The sequence below is a fragment of the Dermacentor albipictus genome, chromosome 3, assembly GCF_038994185.2.
Source record: "Dermacentor albipictus isolate Rhodes 1998 colony chromosome 3, USDA_Dalb.pri_finalv2, whole genome shotgun sequence".
Taxonomy (NCBI): domain Eukaryota; kingdom Metazoa; phylum Arthropoda; class Arachnida; order Ixodida; family Ixodidae; genus Dermacentor; species Dermacentor albipictus.
In genome coordinates, this window is record NC_091823.1 from 14,577,823 (window position 1) to 14,600,182 (window position 22,360).

At 49.8% G+C, this 22,360-nt stretch overlaps 1 protein-coding gene across 2 annotated transcripts in view; it reads left to right on the top strand.

Annotated features, from left to right (window-relative positions):
- The first annotated feature begins 6,453 nt into the window (after nucleotides 1-6,453).
- Nucleotides 6,454-22,360, top strand: part of LOC139057253 (uncharacterized) — a 149,810-nt gene continuing 133,903 nt past the window's right edge. The window contains exon 1 of one of the 2 annotated variants that reach the window (XM_070535135.1): nucleotides 6,454-7,436. In XM_070535135.1, coding sequence (XP_070391236.1) covers nucleotides 7,260-7,436 — 177 coding nt within the window. In that variant the 5' untranslated portion in view covers nucleotides 6,454-7,259. The remainder of the gene's footprint in view (nucleotides 7,437-22,360) is intronic. The other variant, XM_070535134.1, reaches the window with a different exon arrangement.

The following is a 22,360-nucleotide window of genomic DNA, read 5'->3' on the forward strand; positions in this document are numbered from 1 at the left end:
TGTTTCCTTAGGTATAGTTCGTGTTGCTTTTATGTTAGTCATTTATGTGTATCAATGTGTTTTGCGTTTCGGGAATGTTTCGCGTGTGTTTTCGCTGCCGTGTTGCGTCAACGGGTGATGTCGACCTCCATCGAAGCCTGGCGACGGCGGTGCTGTGGATGGGGCTGTGCGCTCACGACAAGTGGCGCGGATCATGGCTGTACCATGGAGCGGACACTGCCAGAAGCACCGGCACCAGAGGCCGTTGCCGGACGCTGTTAGAATGGCTTGGAGTCGCACGCGTGGCTCGCCGGAGATATTTAGCGCGGACATTCTCTGAACAGTTTCTTAACCGTTTGTTATTCTCTTGTGTTTTCATTGATTGTATAGGCCAACATTTTGTCATTTTCCCTTGTCCGCGTTTGTGTCCGACTGTCATTATGTCTCTAAGCGTTTGTCTTTTGTTGTTGCTCTTGCCTTTTCTTCAGTGGATGCTTTTGTTTTGCATATTCGCGTTGGGGCGCGGGTTCGTGTGGACTTTCTTTTGTGTTGGTGTTGTGTAGCTCAGACGTCCCTATTTGATTTGTTCTAGTAGCTTGCTTTTCTTCCTTTGATGTCTTTTTGTTTATGTTTTGGGGGCTGGTGATTTTGCGTTCGGAATGCCAATGGGTGGCTCCGGTATTGGCAATGTAATTACTATTTCTTTGCTCTTTGTTTCCTTTTCTTCTTTGGCTGACATCGGAGCCACCAGCCTTGCATTGGTAGGGAGCATTTAAGGAGGGAGGGATGTGGGGTTTCCGGTTCTCGCGGTGGTTTTGTAAAGCCGTTGCGTTGTGTTGCCGGGGGCTCCGTGTCCCTCTCCTCCTTGCCTGGACGGGGTGGCAGCGGGTCATAAAACACTGTCGCTCTGCTGTCACCCCGCCCACGCGAAGGTCAACAGGCTTTGCCTATTGGCTAAGATTTTGGCGGGATTCGGGCCCTGCTTGCGTGCGCTCCGGGTAAGCGCGCGCAAGACGGGACCCGAGGAGAGACCACATCGGGGCGTCGGAAGGTGCGTACGTGTTTCCTCTCTGCCGGCGGCGGCCCCCTTTGTCCGCCGCCGGCCGATGGTTACTCCGGCTCGTCGGGGTCCCGGCCTCGGCGGGCGTGCGCGCACTCTTCCGTCGTCTCGATGTCCTGAGGCAGCGTCTGCCGATCGTGCCCCCATCTGTTCGTCTGTCGTTTCTCTCTGTTTCCCTTTTCTCTGCTTTGGGGCGCACGATGGCAGGCGCTGACCGAAGGATAGGCAAATTCTTACTGCTCGGGTTCTTTGTTCTCTCTCTCTGTCGCGGCGCGCCATTAGCGGCCACCGGCGACCATTCGGCCATGTTTTGTGTGATTCAGATTTATATTCGGACGTAATGCTAAAACATGTGTTTGTATTGAATCCCAGGTTAATAAATGTTCTTTGTTGTTTCCTGAGAGCTTTGCCTAGGGTCTCCCTTGCTGCGCGCGCGCGGTCTCGCCTTCCCCTAAGCTGTGGGGCCGGCGGGGCGCGTACGCGCGCAGCTGCGCGTCGGCACACGGAGCGGGCCGGAGCAGGCGCGGGCGCGCGGTGCCCTGCGCGCATGGCGGCTCGGACTGCTCGAACCCGCGGTGGTGGTCCGGCGCGAGCGGAATCGGAGCGTGCGCGCCGTGAGCGTCGCGGACGAGAACACCACAGTATACAATGTATACATGCAATTATTATAATTCATTGTATTACATACAGCCACATAATTCAATTCAAATTGAACATTTCAGGCAGAATGCGATGTGCCATGTGAGACAATGATAACGCTCAACGCTCTCAGAGACTCACAACATCGCATCAAGCGAACACGTCCCTGTGGACTCCGCATACAAACAGCAGTGGTGCACGCAAAGCAGGCACGTACCCAGAGGGGGGCGGGGCGGGGGGGCCCGGCCCCCCCCCCCCCCGAAATCAGGTGGCATACCCCCCCCCCTCCCCACCCACGCCACCACTCCTCACACATTCCTAAAGCGCTGCCAGATCAATGTTGAGACTTGGCAGATATTCATCGGTCAGCATTATGCTGCCTTTTTCACTCCTTTTGGATGGCTGTAGTTATCAGCATCTCTTGGGATGTGAAGGCCAGTTTTCTCATAGATTCGGCGCCCGCGAGATCAACTCGAGATGCGTTCATTTGTCACCATCCATTCAACTGTCACGCGCATACCTGTTGCTTTTGTTAGTTCAACCTTCTTTGTTTAGGCTCATCCTGGGACCAGGAAAGGGATGCGGCTGTTAGTCAGCTGGTCTGTACTCTCGTGGAACGAGTTGCGGGCGGAGAAACGCCAATTGCGTTTAACTTTTCCTTTTGATTCATTATTTCCTTGAATGAAAGCTCGTCGCGACGCTGGCAGATGCCCGGAATCATATACACGTGATATGGGTTAGATAAGGTGGGAAATAAAATAATGTGAAACAGCATCCATCACGAAAACCTGCAATAACCCTCAAACCGATAATCAATATGGCTGTCGCCCGTTACCTCGTCTGGTTTTTCCCTTATTGTATAGCACTTTTCATGCAAAATTGGCAACTGGAAACAAAAATCGCAAGGACTTGAGAAATCAAGCGATCTACTAAGGGAGAGAGCCAAGGCAACAACCAAACTGCAAGGAAAAGCGAATTTAACAACAAATCTAACAAATATAGCCCTTGCTTCATAAAATATTTATGGATCAACATCTTTTTATTTAAATAGGAAGTAGAGAAAACGCCGTCGGAAGCGGAGAACAATTACGTGTGTTGAATGACGCTTCTACAGTTATCGGTCGAACCGCCTCCCGTAGCCACTTCTCTATTGTGCTTATGTGGGTGTTTTTCTAACCTTTCGCGGTGGGCGCAGTACGTCTACAATCGCAGTATCCTGCGCTCTACGCGGTTGTATGGGACTGGCGGCCACACAGCGGTACGCAACTTCCCAAATAACAACACGAGTCGTTTTCGCACTTGGAGCAGTAAACGAGGAATCCAAAAGAACTGTGATTGTTCCGCAAATATATATTTCGCTCTAATTCTTCCAGAGCTAATACAAGAACTGCTACTATAGTCGGAGACAACTTAAGTCTACAGTGAAGCCCCGCCCACGCCCTCATTACAACCAGCCACTGTTCCTCCACGAGGCTTCAAATAATCCGTACTTCAAACTTTTCCTGTTACCCAAATAAGGCGGTAACCACAAAAAAGTAAAATTATTAGCGCTTAATTTTACACGTTTTCCCTCGCCTATTACAGTGGAATGACGAAAGCCTAATTCTTTATTGAACTGAAATGCTTGCTTCGCTGCAACTATTTATTGTCAAGCTTCACTTCAGTTGGCAGTGAAGTTTCATGAGTAAATCGGCTCAGCAGTGAAAAGAACTGTACCGCAGACTTTTGAAGAGTGAAATATACTCAGACTCTGTACACTTTGTCCATGCCTGTTGCATACCTCATTGGTTCCGCCGATGGAAAAACTCTCCAAGAACAGCGGACGATCCGGAGCTATCAAGCACGACGCCATTTTGATAAGGCCGCATGACGATGATTTTGTTTGCTTCTGTGATTAACTGGCGGAGTAATATTGCTACATGCGCGTGGTATTTGTTTGAATGAGGCGCGTAGGTGCCATCACTCCAGAAAAGAGGAGAAAGAACGAACTGGGCTCGCGCTGTGAATCTAACCGGTCAGCGCTGCGAGCGTTGTTGTAAATATAACCTATAAATAGTTTCTCGTCTTACTGACTCGTCTTTCGCGTAAGAATATCTACAGAGGTTCTACAGCTACCTTAATTCTACACAAGAAAAGCAGGGAGATACCTATAGAGAAAGGGGTCAGACAGGGAGACACAATTTCTCCAAAGCTATTCACTGCTTGCTTAGAAGAATTCAAGCTATTAAGCTGGGAAGGCTTAGGAGTAAAGATCGACGGCGAATATCTAAGCAACCTTCGGTTTGCCGATGACATTGTTCTATTGAACAACAATGCAGACGAGTTACAACAAATCATTGGAGACCTTAACAGAGAGAGTGTAAGAGTGGGGTTGAATATTAATATGCAGAAGATAAAGATAATGATAAATAGCTGGGCAAAGGAACAAGAGATCAGGATCACCAGTGGGCCTCTAGAGACTGTGAAGGAGCACGCTTACCTAGGCCAATTAATCACAGGAAACCCTGATTATGAGAAGGAAATTCACAGAAGAATAAAAATGGGTTGGATCGCATACGGCAGACATTGCCAGCTCCTGACTGGAAGCTTGCCGTTATCATTGAAAAGTAAGATGTGCAATCAGTGCATTTTGCCAATGCTGACATATGGGGCAGAGAGTCGGAGACTGACGAAGATGTTTGAGAGCAAGGACCACGCAAAGAGCGATGGAACGAAGATTGCTGGGCATAACATTAGAATACAGAAAGACAGTTGTTTGGATCAGAGAGCAAACGGGTATAGACGATATTCTAATTGACATCAAGAGGAAAAAATAGAGCTGGGCAGGTCATGTAATGCGCTGGTTAGATAACCGTTGGACCATTAGGGTTGCAGAATGGGTACCAAGACAAGGAAAACGCAATCGAGGATGACAAAAGACTAGGTGGAGCGATGAAATTAGGAAATTCGTGGGCGCTAGTTGGAATCGGTTGGCGCAGGACAGGGGTAATTGGAGATCGCAGGGAGAGGCCTTCGTTCTGCAGTGGATTTAAAACAGGCTGATGATGATGATGATGATGACGACGACGACGATGGCGATGATGATGATGATGACGATGATGACGATGATGATGCTGCTGCTGCTGCTGCTGCTGATGATGATGATGATGATGAAGGTGGTGCCCCCCCTCCCGAAAAAAATTCCTGGGTACGTGCCTGACGCAAAGTAACATTTTACATCAACTCACCGCCCTCGTATTGGACTAAACGCTGAAGAAATTACAGATTCGCCGCAAACATCCCCGCTAATTATCGTCAATCAAAGCAAACAGCACACAAAGCTTCGGTTACATCGATTCCTACAGCGCATCAGCTTCGCCAATTTTGTTTCATTATTTTTCTTTGAACAACTTGGCTAACGTTAGCTGGGACACCCGACCGATGTAACCCCCGTATGCTGACCAAGAAAGTGTGCATGTGCCAGTAAGCGTCCCGTATTATAAAAATAAATTAATAGATTAGCACTGAACATATAATGTCGGCTCATAGGTATATCTAAAGCACGCCGACCTGTTAGTGGAATAGCGTATTATATTCAACAGATTATCTGGTTTGATTTTCTTTGATTTAGGCCCTCGGTATGAGCCACTGAGCGTGTCCATTCCTGGCCAATCCTCCAGTACGGGTGTATACAACTATGACACAAGAGATCCAAAATCATTTAGTGTAGCTATAGATATGTGTGGTACTTCCGTGTGCATACGTCTGTCATTGACGTTTTTCTCTTGACAAGCACCATACGTTGCCTTCGTCTTCTTGACATCGCTGTGTAGACGTCATTCGATGTTTGCATACCGCCATAGATTGTGAGTGGTGTAGTGTATAAACATAAAAAAAATGCACGAGGTTAAAGTTGTTACCTCGGGGGTGTATAAACATAAATACTGCATGAAATTGCATGTTGCGCAGGATGAAAGTAACCACATTTGTACGCATTACTGTTAGTTGGGAAGCACTTAATTAACCACTTCACTAAAACTTCGTTAACCATATAGTTTGGAACAAGTGCGTTGGATCTTCGTGTGAAGATCTCCAGTTAGAAGATAGCTATAGGGGAGCAGGCATCGAGCGGTGATTTCACCTTTGGGAGTGCATTCATCTTGGGAAAAGAGCTTCAGCAGCGCCGAGAATACTTTAGAGTAGTTTAAATCCTCTCGCTCTACCAAAGCCCGAAAGGAGCAACTACTATAAACGGTACGCAAAGGGACACGAGCACGTGAAGCAAACTACAGAACAAAACTCTTAGCCCTGTGCTCTGTCTCTCTCTCGTCTGTCGCTGCGCAGTGACTGCACCGTCTGTCACCAGCGACCGAGCCAGAAGTTCTGAAAGCCTCGATTCTCCGAATCGTCCACGTTTCTTTTTTATCGTCTGTGTCGACAGCTCGGTCGCAGACAGCCTCCCACGCACAGCCCTTTTTTATTTTTATTTTTTTAGAATTCCCGTTACTGCACACGTCATGCCAGGATAGTGGCCCTTCAGCATGCAATACACGGTCGCTAAGCTCACGCTTGTCACGTGCAGCTAGTGAAAAATGGGGGAAAAAATGAAAGTAGCAGGCACTGTGCCTGGGAGAGAAAGTGCCAGATAAGGAGGCGGGTTTAAAAAAGAGAAAAGAAGGAAGAAGAAAAAAAAAGGGGGGGGGAGGGCGTCTTATACAGCTGACTACTGACGTGGCTGGGATCGCACAAAAAATGATAATAAAAGCAATAACCGTTGGTGCGTGGCCCACCACTGCGCTTGCCTACAGCCTGACGAAACCGTGTCCCAGCCGCAGCCTGCGGCCCTGCGCCATGCCCGATTGCGCACACCGCCGCGTGAGCTGCAACCGGCAAAGGCCGGTGGCAAGATCACGCGCGCTGCTAAATCCCTCCGTCGTCACCTGCTCGTTGCTTCTACGACGGTCAGCGCGTACGAAAAGCCGTAGCTTCGGCGCGAGTTCGCAGACGAAGCTGGTGGATGTGAGGGCGCGCTCCTTAGTTCGCCCAGTCTCCGCTGCCGCCAAGCCAGGCGCCACCGACGACAACACCGCCTCGCCTTACGCCCGCCGCCCGCTGCGGCCGCTCTCTCGCATGCGACTCGCTCGCTGACTTCGGCGCGCGCGCACTACACGCGACGCAGACGCATCCACCACGCGGGTTCGCCGGCTCCTCCGCAGAGAGCGGAAGGATAGTGGCGTGCGTGAGTGGTTCGTGGGCGGTGGTGGTGATCTCCAGGAGGAGGCGCGCGCTGTCGTCTTCCAGCGTGCGTTGTGTCGGGCCGGCGCGCCGCACGAATTGCTCCCGGTGCTCCCTTCGTATCCAACGCCGGAAATGTCCGAGCACCGCCGGCCCGGTCGCCGCCCCACGTGAGCTCGGGGGCAGACCGGCGCGACGATGTCCGGACAGACAGCGACGCTGTCTCAGCGACCGCAGAAGCACCGGTGGGCTGTGCGTTTGATGCCCGACCGTGCGTAGAGACTGACCGAACTCCCGCTCTTCCTTGCTTGTTTCGCGCGACCAGACTTTTTGACGTATAGAGGTGGTGGTGACGACTCACTAGACGATGGTGCGCCGCCGACTCGAGTGGCTTGTCTGTTGGTGCGCGCTGGTGGCGGCCGTCAGCGTCGGATACGTCCACGGACACCTGCTCGTCGACAGGAGCGCCAAGCAGCGGGTGCAGGCGCTGCTGGCCCATCAGAACCCCATCAGCGCGCTGAGGACGTCGGCACCCGTGTCTCCGGTGAGGCGGCCCTCGCGCCTTTGCTCTCTCCGTCTCTCTCGACGCAGCCCAGTCAGTGGCCTAGCGGAGATGCCGCCAATGATATGGTTAAGCGCGCGGCAGCCTTCAAACGTGATAAGAGGAAATCTGACGTTGAGGCATGCGGCGGACGTCGACTGTGTTTAGCCGCGACTTTTCCCGCGTGTCGTGATAACACGTTCGGGTGATTCTTTCTTCTCGCTTTCCCAAGTTCTTTTTCTTTCTTTGGTTATTATTCTCACAAGCCATAGCAGCATGATTCGGGCTCAAAAATGCATGTTTGTTCCATTACGACAAAGATTCCAAGGATGCATTACGACCTCTCGTGTGCCCCCCCCCCCCGCTTTTTTTTTGTCTTTAAGTATGCAGAGAGAGCAGTATATGGGAAATCTTGCTCTATTTCATCGTGTATCTCGGCACGCAGTACATTAATTGAAGCGGTCCGTCCTCAAGTGATGTCTCTGCGTACTTCCCTGCATGCGTAGTAAACGGGCGTGTTAGCTACGAACAAAATCATAAGCAAACCACTGCCTACATTTCTGACCAGCTCATCCAACCACGATTAAATAGTTGGCAAATTATTTCACGTTAGAATCAAAGTAAAAAAATATAAAGGACGAGGAAGGGAAGGCAGCTTCCGGAATCTTGTAGCATGTGGCAACTTCAGCTGCGCCTACCGGACAAAAGCATGCACGAGCCGGCAGACTTGGACAGCCGGATATCAGTTTGAACAGTTGTGAAACACAAGAATGACATGTACCTTTCATTCGAACTGTCTCCCGCCGTGAACATGACAGTTCGAACTCTTTCCTCGTTTATCTTTTAAAGTTATTATGTTATTTCATTTACAGAAAACGGACTCCACATGTGAGATTTCACGTTCCAAACGCAAGTTTAGATTCAACTATGTCAAAATACTATCATGTAAGTGCCTGTAGTCCAACTTCCGATTAAAGTCTAATCGGGCAGGAACCTCCGTACTCATGCACCACGACACTTGATTGTTTCGAGGTCGAGCATTACTGTTTCACAACAGGCTGGCGGAAATAAAATACCGTCGGGACTTGTGCAAGAACAATTTGTAATATTCCAGTACTTCCTTTTTTTTTCTTACTTCTTCCAATCAGCAGAAACTATACTTTATGTTTCTGAAGCATATACGGTTCCCGTCTCACGTGATATTGACAATTTGCACCTGTAGAGACATTACCAACATGCGCTAAGCTCTTATAAACGGGGTGGTAGTACATGCTTTTGTGATGGAAAGAGCATGTTCTACCGCACATCGCTTTGTTCTTTTAATACCAGCTCACTCCTTGACTGGCAGCGCGGATTATACCAGACGACGCAGACGAACGTAGTACAACGATTTAGTATACATGAAACAGCGTATTTTAGAGGAACACTTCCTAGTGGGGCTCTATCATCAAGAAGATAGATCGGCGTACTGTCAGTACACCGACAGAATTTCACTTTCACGTCGCGCAGTTCCGGAAGGCCACAGGAACGCTATTGCGAGTCCTGAAGTCAACTGCACAGAGCGATCGTTCGTGGGCATTTTCGTTACGTCGGCGACTCCACTCCAGTGTGTATCAACTTCTCACTTTCTCTCCTCCTAATCGTTTCCTCCCCTCCCCCGAGCGCACGGTGGCCAACATGGCTCGGTCCTGGTTATCCTCCCTATCTTTCATCGTTTTTCTCCCCCACCCTCCCCCTATCACGTTGCCACTTTATTTAAGAGAGCAGAACGTCTATCGCTTCTGACTTGCATAACGAAAGGACACCAAGGAGAAACGCCCAATAATGTTTCTCCGGAATTCGCATTCGCACCACATATCGCACGCTGTTACGCGTGCAACCACTGCTTGCACACTTTATACATTGCGAAATCCCCCAGATTTCCATCAGAACTACCTTCAACGCGGAACATCTAGCAGGCTAGACTTCACGATTTCTACATGCGATTACGGGTTATCAATATAAGACGTATAGTACTTCGTTTACGTGCGCCATGGACGACCGAGGCCGCGTCACAGCGAGCGTCGCTTCTCCGGCGATGTCCTGCCAAGATTGTCGAGCGCGACTCTCCGCTTTTCGTCGCGGCCCTCACGATGGCGAGATTTTCGCAAAGCGTTAAGTTTCAGCGCGCACCCTCGTCGCCCAGGCAGCCGGCACCGTGGGACCAACTCGTTCAAAGCGTTGCCGCCGCGCTGCCACCAAAGCTCGCGTCGCGCGGGTTTAACCGCGAAATCGGATGATGCGTCGGCGGCGTGAAAGCGGCAGCGCGACTCGGTGCAGTCGTGCGCGTCGGCGACGAGATTACGAGAGCGAAAAACATTCCCAGCTATCTTCTCTTTGTGGCATTCGCTGTTCCGCCCTTGTTTTGTACATGCGAGTGTACTCGTACGCATTCCCGCCTATCTCGCGTTCAAGCGCGTTTGCATAAACGAGTTGCCGTTCCTTGCTGCAGTATACCACTCGCGGATGCGACGTGAAAAGCGGTGTCGGCACATGTACGTATGGACGTGTTACGTGTATCGCGATCTATACATGCACAAGCTTTTCCCGTGCTGTTCTCCGGCTAGAGCGGTCGGACGCGCGACAAGTGTTCGTCGCCCAACGTGTATTTCGTAACGTGTACGCAGTATATACGGCTGCAATCCACGATCAGTGCTTGGTCACGAGGCCAGATGCAAGGAGCCGCTGTCAGAATAACTGTCGACGGTATACGCACGTTGCTGCCGTGTTGTGGAGCAATAACAGTGGCTTGCTCGCGAGCGGAGCGCGCATTCTCGATCGATCACGCCCGGAGACTTTCACCGCTGTTTGATTCGGTGAATCCACCGGAAATGGGTGTGACGAAAGGCATGGTGCACCTCTAATTATCATTACTGCGACGTCGTCCAGTTCTCGCTTGCCTTGACCGGGTGCCCGTCGCTCTGTTGAGGCGTGTGCTGGACGCGCCGCGCCGAAGTGAAAGTACGTCCTGACATGATCGAACGGGAACACGCCTTTCACCGCCAACCACGGATTCTCGCTGTCTGTATAGCTTGTGTGTGTGTGGGACCACGAGATAATAAGTGTACGGTCAGACTTAAAATGCGACGTCATGATGGAGTTCGCAAATATTCAAAAGGAAGCAGAGTTCCTGCGGCTGCCTATCGGTCTCACACGTCGCTGTATTGACGTACGAGCACAAGAGTCGGAGGGTACGTCAGTCTTGAGTCCTGTCTCGAGAGCAGGCCGACGCACCGCATTTTCCGGTGGTTTTCGCGTCATTCTCACCTGGAGTTGAGCAACAGTTGTTTCAGGCGATGTGGACTGTTTCTCCAGCTGAATAAACTGTCTACAATTTATAGAAGCCCATCTCTGAACTGCAGAGTGCTATCTTGCCTGCGCTACCTTAGAATCATTGTCAAATTGTGTCCCGCGAAACATCTATAGGTTTCACTACTTGTCGCTGGGGTAGCTCGCTCATACTTATTACGGTGTGTTAGGATGCGAAACAAGGTGAAATAGGACCGGCACAGGAAATGGCGTCCTGTACTCTACTTTGGTTCGTATCCAAACACATCGTAATTAGGTAGCTTTCGCTGGCCACATATGAATCAGGAAAACCAGTCTGTTAAATCAGTGATGACAGTTCTACAGGAGTAAATAGCAGTGGTAAACTTAGACATTCAAGGGGACGAACGTGCTGGCATCTGATAACTTTAAAAAAATAAATAAAAAAAACATGTCGCACTTTTCGAGGGCGCTGAGCTCAGAGGCTAGTGGCAGTGTTAAAGGAATCCGTAGAGCTATGTCGGTTTCTTGCAAACTATGCATAGTACCCTCGCCTTGTGCGGTTAGTGACCAGGCAGCCCAAGACTGCTTTTGCTGGAGCAACTGACGACAGGGCATGTGGTTGTATTTCTTTTCACTTTGCTCCGACATGAACACTGTTACGTCAATATTTCTGAAAAAATTGATTTTGTTTTCACGTGGCGCCGTCAACTGTACGAAACCTAGATAATGCTAGTCAAACATGAGTGAGCCCTAAAGCAGTGACAATTCTTTAATGCGCTCAGATGCATGTAGTCCGAGCCACGATCAACCTGCATCAGAGGAGCACCCTAAATTTGAAGAACGGAGGCGCGAAGGTGGAGAGAGCTATTCGTGTGTACACTCTAAGAAAAAAAAGGACTAAAAGGGGTAGGGAGGTTCATCCTTTTGGGGACTAACTGATTTGCCACAACCATTAGTCCTTTTGGGGACGAACTGTTACTCCCCATGCGCTTACTCCTTCGGGGACTAACAGTGGCCCCTGCCCGATGATCCTCAAGGGAGTAACGGTAATTCGTTCCGATGCTCGGCAAAGGTGGAATTAATTAAATTAGGCATTTATACCATAATAAAAAAATTAATGAGCTGAAAAAAAAACGTTCCCGAGAGCAGGAGTTGAACTCACGTCCTCTCGCTCACAAGTTAGGTATACGTAATAGTAAAAGGCTACTTTGCAGAAGCCGACATCGCTTGCGAAAAAAAAAAAAGAACAAATTTACACGCAGTCACACATCCTGTCAAGTGACAAGAATATTCAAGGTACTTTTGCTTATGCCTCTGTATCATGTTTATCTTGGCTCCTGGACTCATGTACCGAACATTGTCTTCATGCCGACTAACTGTATGTCGTCATACAACTGTGACACACTGCGAGATACACTGTGATAACATTTTCTTTGCCAAGTGACGAGAAGCAGCGGGTGCCACTCAAAGACTCTCTCTCCTATCACATAACATAAAAAAAAGAAAAAAAAGAAGAGGAAAAAAAAGGAAGCTGAGGGTTACAACTGACCAGCAGGGACCGAACGAGGCCAAATTTTGGACGTGTTTGGCGGGATCTTGGCTCCAGAGACATCTCCTGTTCGACCACTTTGCTGTCGTCGTCGTACGTGAAAGGAGTGCTCGTTTGCGTCTGTGCGGACGTCACATATGTCCCCCATGTGGTGCAGCTCAATACGTAAGCCAGAACCAACACATGAAGCTCGGAAATCGACCTCAGTGACAATCTTCGGTGTCGATGCGCACGTCCGGATGAAGCAGCACCCTCAGTGTTCTCTCTCCTTCAGTTCGCTCTTTTTGTCCACCAACCGCGGTTTCCCCTGTGTAGGGCAGCAAAGTGGATGCGCGTACGGTTGGCCTCTCTGCCGTTCATTTCTCTCTCTCTCTCTCTCTTGTTTATCACTGCTGCAAAGAGGAAGTGGAAACTAAACAGCGCGAAACACAAGGGACAATTAAGTAAACAAATAGTACAACGTTAATGTTCTTTCTAAAACAAAGCTGAGTTGCGTGTCGGCAACTCCCCGCGCGCGCGTGCGTGCGTGCGCGTTTGTTTGTTTGTTTGTGCGCGCGTGGGTGAGGGTTTTCTGTTCGGTTTCCTTTACCGATGCGACCGAGTTACCCGCCTTTCGCGCCTGCTACACCTTGTATAAACTGTAAACAGAATGCACTCGAAACACACTCCTCTCAGGTGTCTCGCAAACACTCGTGTTAATGTGCGCGTCTCGTGGCCTGCAGTTCCGCCACCCGGCATGACTGTGGCATTCTCTGTTCACTGTGCCTCACCCGCTTGTCGCGCCCGCTTATTTTCGTCATCTTTCGCGGCAGCGGCGCCGCGTCGGCGTCGAGAAAACGCGCCTCGGGGCGGCAGCGCATCTTGACGACTTGCCAAGCTCGCACAACATCAAGACGATTGCGCGAGATGGTCGCGCGGCTATTTCAAGAGAGAAGGCGCCTCTGAGGCAAAGGCGTGCTCCGAACCACGCGAAGCCCGATCTTTGAGGCCTTACGCATTTCTCATCTCCTTTCGCTCGCTTCGCACCGACCTTTACTTTATTACTTTCAGAGGGCATCCCCGGCGACTCTGAGGCGCCGCGGACGCGCTTTTCTGCATGATTGCTCGCGCCAGTCGCGAGCGAGTACGGGCACGCGAGGTTACTGCTCGTATGTAAGCACTCCCGTAACGGGCGAAGCGTGCTGCGCGAAGTGGCACTGAGCATCTACGGTTATAGCCTGGACACATTAGTTGTGCGAATGGAAAGTTGGAAGTATTCATGCTAGCAGTTCGTATATCGTTGTACTGTGGCACCATTTGAGAGATATTGCTGTTATAGGTATAGCTGTTCGAACGCGTTGGTTCATGTGATTATTCGCCGTTCATGTTGAGTCTCGTCGTCGGGTGACGAAGGGCGGTGAGGCCCGTTTCCCCTAAGGCAAGCTCCACGGAATAAGCTAGGATCCTGTAGCAGCTTCCGCTACCTGCCTTTCCATTTTCAATGGAAAATAATACAGGCCTGCTTGTTTCTTCTGTCTCGCAGCGAGAGAATAGAAGAGAATAAGTTCTGTCAAGCACATTGCTCGCGCACCGCTGCAAATGTGTTGCACAAGTCATACTACACGAAACACTCACAACATATATTGCTAACCTTACAGTTCGGTTCACGGCCGCCGCATGTCGATGGGAACAAAATGCGAAAACACTCGCGTACATCGATTTAGGTGCACGATAAAAAAAGAAAGAAAAAAACATCCAGGTAATCCAAATTTCCGGAGTCCCCCACTAAGGCGTGCCTCATAATCAGATCGTGGTTTTGGCACGTAAAACCCGATAACTTGTTTTTTAAACTTACAGTTGTGTTAATAGAGGGCTTGCTGTCACTGCTATTGATTATCATGTCGAAGGAAGAGAAGCTTTCTTATTTTCCCTGTCTCCCGCCGAGGCTCACTTGCAGAAAAAGCGCGTAATACTCGGTTATATTTTACTTATACACATGACCGCAGTGCTGTTCTTACTTAACTGATGCAGTGCTGTTCTTAACTGATGAAATGGGTACGCGAAGAAATTTGGCGACAACTTGCGGCTTGCAGGGTCCACTGCGCAACGAATCAGTGAAAAAGAACTGACATGTCACATGCAGCAATTTCTTTTGCGGGTGAAAATGATCTTGCAGTGTAAAAGTCGAAAAAAAAAAAGAAAAAGAGAAAAACGACGAAGCTATCGCAAACTCATTTTGAAAGCTGTCAGCCGCCGACCTACTTTCAGTTTAGCCGCTCAATTTACTTGACGTGACGAAGCGACGTTCATATATGACGAACCCGTCGACGGAAATATGCGTGCTCACGCTCCCTTTCTATCTTTCTTCCGTCTTTTTTTTTTTTTCGTTTTCTCTCGTACCGGAGGCCTTGTTCCCTTCTTTCTAGCGACGCTCGTTGCTATGACCACGGTTCCCATCGGTACGAACGCTGGATAAACAAGACACGCTTGAGAGGGGACTTCGGAGAGCGTCGACATCCCGGCACGCAACCTTGAAACTAAGACAAGAAAAACAAAAATGGTCTGGGAGCAGCACGTCGACGAGGAGAGTACCCTCGTGGCCTCAACAAAAGCTGTTCAGAATCGTGGCGCCAGCTGTCAAAACGTTGAGCCCCACATCATCCCCATAGCGTCACTCCTACGAGACCCCCCCGCCTTCCCCCGCGTCCCTCCATATAGCATGACTCGCGCGTTCTCCCGTTGTTGTGGCCGACCTCACTGCTGTAACGGACCACTGCCCGCTTTCAATTCAAGCTACGCGCCCTCTTCGGTAGCTCCGCTTCGGACCCCTCTCCCCCGATTTCGCGCACACGCAGGCATCGTCCTGTCTCGTTCCTGTCCAAAATGGTAATTCGTCCGGCACGAATAATAGGCGTCCTTTCTCGCAGAATGTCTTCCTCCGGTGGGTTGTGTGCGCCATCAGATCACCACTCACTCTTGTTCGCAGGGTATGAACAAGAAAAAAAAAAAGAACGCAAGATGGGAAAACGAACGGACTACAAGCTTCCCTCTTTCTTTCTCTGTCCGCGTTGTAAGGAAACTTCCTCAGAAATTGCGAGGGAAGTCCGAGAAGCGTCGTGGCTGTTTAGGCACTCGCCAACGCCGACCCTCGCGGAGGTCGGTCGCTCTTGCCACGCAACAGCGCGTCGGGTACATACAACATGCCAGACAGCGTCTTTTAGCCGCCCTGGGTCTCTGGACGGTTGATGCGGTGTTTGTTTTTGCGCTACGGATGCCTCCCGGGATTTATTATGTAACCCGCGAGGAGGCACGCGTGCGCGCACACAGTGAACCATCCGCCGTGTCGCTCGCTCCCGGCAGCTCTCGCCCCGTTCCACTGCTGTGTCCCCTCCGACCCACCCCGCTTGTCTCACTGAAACCGTGCAGTGTTTGTAAAGAGACACAGAAATGTCGTCAGCTCCAAATGCAGTATATGTAGGAATCCAGACGCGATGCAAAAGCTGGTGCAGGATGTTTCCTTTAAAGGCCTGCGAATAGTAAAATATTGAGGCGGAATCGAATGCGAATCGAATAGTGCCAGAAACGAATCGAATTGAATAAGGAATACTTTTGAATAGTTTTCGAATAACGGACAGCCGTTTTCACCTTCGGCGTGAAACAATTTTCACCGTCCCAGTATATTCACAATGTTACGAAGTGTGTTTCATTGCCCGTTATGAAGCGTTGTTCATAAAAAAACACACACACACACACACGAATAGGACATTAGAAACAAAGAAGGAATTTGTTCGCCTACCTAGCGCTGTTCACAGAGTGGGAATCATTGTGGTCTGGAAGGAAACGAGTGGCTCTCTGAACGACGTATATTGTGGGCCCTATACCACGCAACTTTTGTATTTCCTGTCTATAGTGGCCATGATGAAGATTATCGCACTTTTATTCGGATTTTATGTTTGATTGCGCATAATTGACGATTTTAAATATTCGAGAGCTATGCCAAAAATATTCTTATATACAAATACTGGCTATTCGACTCGAAGGCCGAATCAAATACGACAATATTATACAGTAAAAGCTCGTTAATTCGAACCGCAAGTGGAAGCCGCTTGAGTTCGAGTTAACGAAAGTTCGAACTAACGAAAGTGAAGGAAAGCAACAGTACACTGCGATTTGGAAGCAGTAGGGCATGTCAGAAAGTGATGGCGTTTGCTGCGGGCACACGCCATCTTCAAGTCGAAGCTCTGGGTCCGACTGTGCCCCACCACCGATGTCCACCGAAACGAACGTTAGCCGAGGCTTAACACCATCACAATGAATTGCGATCGCCGATACCTCCTAATCTGAAAACAGAGGTGCACAACCGATGAAGACTGCCGAGACAAAGACGCTGAACATGTGAAGGTGGCGAAGGCCCTGATTCGTTGGTTCTTGATTGCAAGCGCAGCTGCGACGTACTTGATTCGCTGTTTTGGCGCTGGCCGTGCCATCTCCGCACATTAGCAGCTGTACAATATTTGTAAAGCCTCCGAGATTCGCAACGGGCAAGAAATCTCGGAGGTTACGTAGAACGGAGAGGCGGCAGCCGCCGCTGGCTTCTGGCTGACCCCGCGCAGGTTAGATTTTTTTCTGATTTTGCCTTCTCTCGCCGTTCTCTCCGTTTCGGAGGCAATACAGCCTTTTGTGTAGGCAGTAGGCGTGTTTCTCTGGCCGTGTGCCAGGCGAGCGTAGTTCGAATTATCCGTGAGGGAACCTTCTCGCGTTCGAATTAACGGACTTTTTTATACATAGACTTCTGTGGAGCTTGGCCGGACCAAATCGTACAGTTCGAATTATCCATAAATTCGAATTATTGAAGTTCGAATTAACGAGCTTTCACTGTACAGGGAAAACACGGGGAGGGCGGGAGATGAAAATTCAGGATGGTGAGCAAAACGAGAACAAGGTAAAAGCGGGAGCCAACGTTTTGACAAGTGCGCTTGTCTTTTTCGAGGCTTCCTTGCAAAATACAAGTCCACTTGTCGAAACGTTGGCTCTCGCTATTACCTTGTTCGCGTTTTGCTCAAATTATACAGGGTATTTCAGCGAACACTCTCAAAAATTTATTTAATTTACATGTGGCAGATGGCACAATTCTAGTCCATGAGCTAGTCTACTCGAAGAGGCGGACATGCAGTAGCGTAGCAACAGGGGGGGCCGGGGGGCCGTGGGCCCCGGGTGCAAGGGGCCAGTGGGGGGCTGTCATATACATCTGAAGACACCCTTTCTGTCGGCTACACCCGGGGGGGGGGGTGACAGAAGACCTATGGGCCCCCGGGTGCCAGACGACCTAGCTATGCCACTGCGGACATGCACAGAAAATTGACGTACATAATCGACTAATTAACAAAATATTACTAACTGTTTTTAATGAATTACCTTATGGCACATATTGCAACGTAGAAATTCTAGAGGGTGAGGCTGCAAGGCTTATACACTTGCAAAGAACTGAGTAGATGACAACATTTACGAGATGTGCGCCGTCAAACTTGCGGTAAAATTGCGCTGTCGTTCCGCTTACTTTCTTAACAAAATGCCGTTTTACGCATTCAAGCTCAAAAGTGACTGGAACGCCAATGCATTTCTTCGGAAAGTTCGGGAATTAGTATATCGAAACTAGTGACATGCTCCGAATTTATTCCAAGTAGATCTGCCTTGTGAATTTCCCGGATTGAATTTGTAAATGGCAATATGTGCTGTAAGGTGACTAGTTAAGAACATAATTAGTGAATTTTTAAAATTAGTCCGTTATGCATTTCAATTTTTTGTGCAAGCAATGTCCGTCTCTTCGAGTAGTAAGGTATGCGACGAGGCCAGTTGATGTTGTTTCATGACGTTTAGCAGCGCAAGCAGATTAGCTCACGGAGTAGAATTGTCCTATCTGTCATAGGCAATATTGAAAAATTGTCGGAAGTGTTCGCTGAAACACCCCGTATATGTTCGATTGGCTAATACGAAACTTTTGAATAATCGCGCACTCTTGTAGTAATCTCGCATGCGACGACTCTCCTCGAGTGTTCGTTTTTTATGCCCTCACTGTGCCAAAGGCGACACTCCACCGTGGTTGGCGAGATAACTCTCATTGGTGATTTGAAGCAGTTTCCCATGTATTTCCCAACAAATCGTAGCAATAGTACGAATTCTTATTTAATTTGTTTCACGTCTTGTATAAAGCCCACTAGAGAATGCTCGGATTTTACAAGAATCATTCAAATTATGATATTCTTGCAATCATTTATCAGATATTGGCTCCTGCATCATAGTTAGGATGGAGTTGTCGAAATCGCGAGGAACATCGCACATGCAGGCGTTCATCGCGTGGTTGGCCCGAACCCGAACGCCTGCCTACAACTGGCGATTCGACAGCTAAGGCATCGACCACTCGTAAACTGCTTCTAAATCCTAACAGGCTCAGGATAAAACAGTGATTCTACACGGCACCAAATGCACAAGGCCACGTGGGCTATGAACATCCGGGCATTTACGTTGTAGAAGCACGGCCATTACGAAACGCGAACGCCATAAGTATCGTTTACATGAAGTCAACGCGCGCGAGCCGAATCAAAAGTCGAGCTGGCCCAGCCCGACTCAACCGCGTTTACATGCATCTTGCCAAGCGCGTTGGGTGAGCCAAACTATCCATGGCAGGTTGACAGAAGTCACTTCGATGCTCGCTCGGTCCGATACGCCAGCGTTTCGTGATCCCGACTACCCGAGTTCAGCCCGACAAGCCAACTCGGCCCGACTTTATCGGGCTCATGGGAAGGTACACTAAACGTCGCTGCTACCTCGTGGCCGTCCCAATCGTACAGGCTGTCGCAACGTTACCCGTCGGTTCAACGTCATGGCGCGGCAGCTCCGAGTACGGCATCCTTATGTTATCTACAACGCCTTGTTCTTTCCCTCCAGACCGATGAAGTTCATTTTTTGTCTATGCCATGAATTCGAGGAACATTGCCTGCCCTATGGCCAGCAAACGTGCCTGGCCATAGTGCCAGCATCTGGCCACTGTCAGAGCAAAAATGCGTGGGCAGTGTTCACCACGGACGTGTGAGCCAGAGGCCGCCAGAACACTAGCTCCCTTCCTGTGGTCTGCGGGCCTGCGAGGCAGACTTATATATAGTGACGTGTGCCACTTGAAATATGTGCGCCGATTCTCGTTTACATCACTTCTTTCCATCTGCCTATTTCTTTAAATTCCATTTTCTTTTCCCCCTTGCAGAATAGCAAACCGAACGTTTTCTGGTAAACATCCCTGCCTTTCATTTGTTTCATTCCCTTTCTCTATATCATAGGCCGTTGTCGTTGACTGAAGTTTCGTTATCACTTCGTCGTTATCACGACTGGTCGGCGTCGGCCCTTAAGAGGAAGCTTTAGCTCGAGTGCTCCTATCTAAATACATGTAAAAGGAGAATTCGGAATGCGGGCCAAGGCGCCCGAGAGTCGAACCCGCATCCTCGTGCACGACGTCATAGCCACTCGGCCAACGCTCAAGGAATATACGTAGACGTGCGCTGCCCACTAAAAAGTGGTGGCTCTCCACTAGACGTATACCGGTGCGAACCTGTATGACCTGAACGAGCTGTACTGCAGGCGCCGACTACAAATATGACCTATCGTGGTGTCAGTATTGGTATCGTGCAGCCCGTTTGCTGCGTTGATTAGCAGGCACTGAGCCTGAATAGACGCATCGACGCTGCACGGATTTAGTGAGGGCAGCGCTCGTTCACAATACACAGCAGGGGCGGGCGTCTTTCGTTTGTTTGTACGTACTCCGCGTACTGCGTACTTGCGGCACCTCCGAAGCCCACCCGGCCTCTTGTATGCCCCCCCCCCCCCACCCCCTTTCCTTGTCTGAGCATGCTCGTCTGTATAAACACAGACTGCGCGCCTGAACGATTGCACGGTGGCGTTCGTGAAATAGAAAGTCTCGGTCGGCGCGCTCGCGGGGAGAACCCGCTGCAATTTATTTCGCCGCTTATCTCGGGAGCAGGCGCGTAATTCCATGCATATCGCGGCCGTTACGTGAGCGGCATCTAAGAAACGCCTCGGGCGAGGCGGCGTTCCGAGTGTACGCGCTATGCGAAGGTTTCGTATAGCTTGGCTGCGATACGCCGAATGGTTTATGCGCCGCGGAGACGGAGCGATATCTCTTACCTCGGCAACTCGCGGACTGCGATACGCATTACGTGTGCTCTGGCGAGAGCGCCGACAAGTGGGTGCCAGCCGTCGGGTCAGCCGTGCCAATTTGCAAAGCTCGCTTAAACTTTCAAACCCCACTGAGGAAGCAAAATAAAACGCCGAATCAGGCATGCAGGGCCCGCACTGTAGGAGCTACGAGAAGGTTGTCTTCACAATACGCAGTATTTGTCCCGAGTTTCGAAACCACTCTACAATAGTCGAGGGCCCGTGTGGGCAAAGTTCTTGGGTCGTAACTGTTCTTAATGCGAGCCAATAGTGACTTTGAGCATATCATTAGCGAAGCCGGCCGGCCAATGGCAAAGAGCACTTACGAACGAAAGACTTCGTGAACTTGGGCCCGAGTTCCATTGCCTGGATCTGCAGCGTGGCTAATGTTTCTCCGAAGCCTATTCCATGTCAAGAGCAATGTGTGCAGATGTTTTGCAGCAACGAAGGTGTTGCAGGGGCCTCGGTGCGCCGCCCGACTGGCGGTTGGGTGACAGACGAAGGCTTCAGAACGTTTGACGCAGGCTGTATTCACTAAGCGTTTCGTTTGTCAGTGCTCTTTGCCAATGCCCGGCCGCCTACGCTAATATGGCTGACAGCACGATTGGCTCGCACCTGCTCCTATGAAAAGCTTTTGCGTAAGACAGTTTTGTGAATACGGGAATAGGGCAGAGTTCGATATTTTTTGCTGCCCTTAAGCTACCATCAAATGACTCGCCACTACCCTCTTAATTGACGTCACATCTTTAGCGGGCGCTAAGGGTGGCTGGCGAAAATTATGATTCGCTTTAGCGTTGCAGAACACATGCCGTGATCTGTATCCACAATAAGTACTTATGATATAACTGTTCATAAGGTCTGCTGTCAACAGGGCTTAGGAACGGAAACCTTATTTGATTCGGCCACAGGACCCGCATTGACAAAAAACTCTTACGCTAAAATCGTTAGTAAGAGCGAATTGTAACCGATCCTGATGCTAGAATATTATGGATTATTAGCGAAGGCTCCCAGCCAACGGCAAGCAGCACTTACGAAGGAATAGCTTTGTTGATATCCTAAGTGCTTTAGAAACACAAACGCCGCAACGCCATACTGTCTTTCGTTTAACGCTGCCTGTGCGACATCGTGTCGAAGAAGAGAAAGGGACAATCATGCGCGAATTAGGAGAGAGACCTTAAGCGAGAGCGATTATACAACTATGGAGTTCCACACATGCAAAAAGAGGAAAGTGGTTACGATTAAGCACTGTTGAGGTTGTCGCAAGGTGATCAGAAATTGAAGGATTTTACTAAACCTTCAAGGAAGAAAAGCCTCCGAACGTTTCCCTTTCCGACATGCCCCCAGAGAGCGAGCAAGCGAGGGAGCAAGCGAGAGAGAGAGAGAGAGAGAGAGAGAGAGAGAGAGCAAGGACAGGAAAGGCAGGGAGGTCAACCAGACGAGCACCCGGTTTGCTACCCTACACTTGGGGGTAGGGGAAAGGGGAATAGAAATACAAAAACAGGGAGAGAGTAAGCACTGAGCGCGTGTGGGGGGATGCACAGGGACGCTATAAACGGTCTCTTAAGCCGGTGCACTTCAAGTATTGCACTAGTGCACGAATCGCTTTTCGTGCCAGTGTCTGGTGTGGCCACGGTCCGAGTATCTGACTCGGAGAACGGTCTTGAGTCCAGTCGGCTTAAGGTTGCCCGCAGAGGAAAAATTGAAAACGAAAAATTTGAAAGGCGGATTCCGACCAATGTCAGGTCGCAGCCCGACCGTTAAGCAAAACAACAAGAATCTGCCGAACCAGCTGCGCACTGTAGAAGCACCTGCTTCCGCAGGCGTGTTCTCTCATGATTTATGGTTCGATAAAAATCGCCTACTCTGC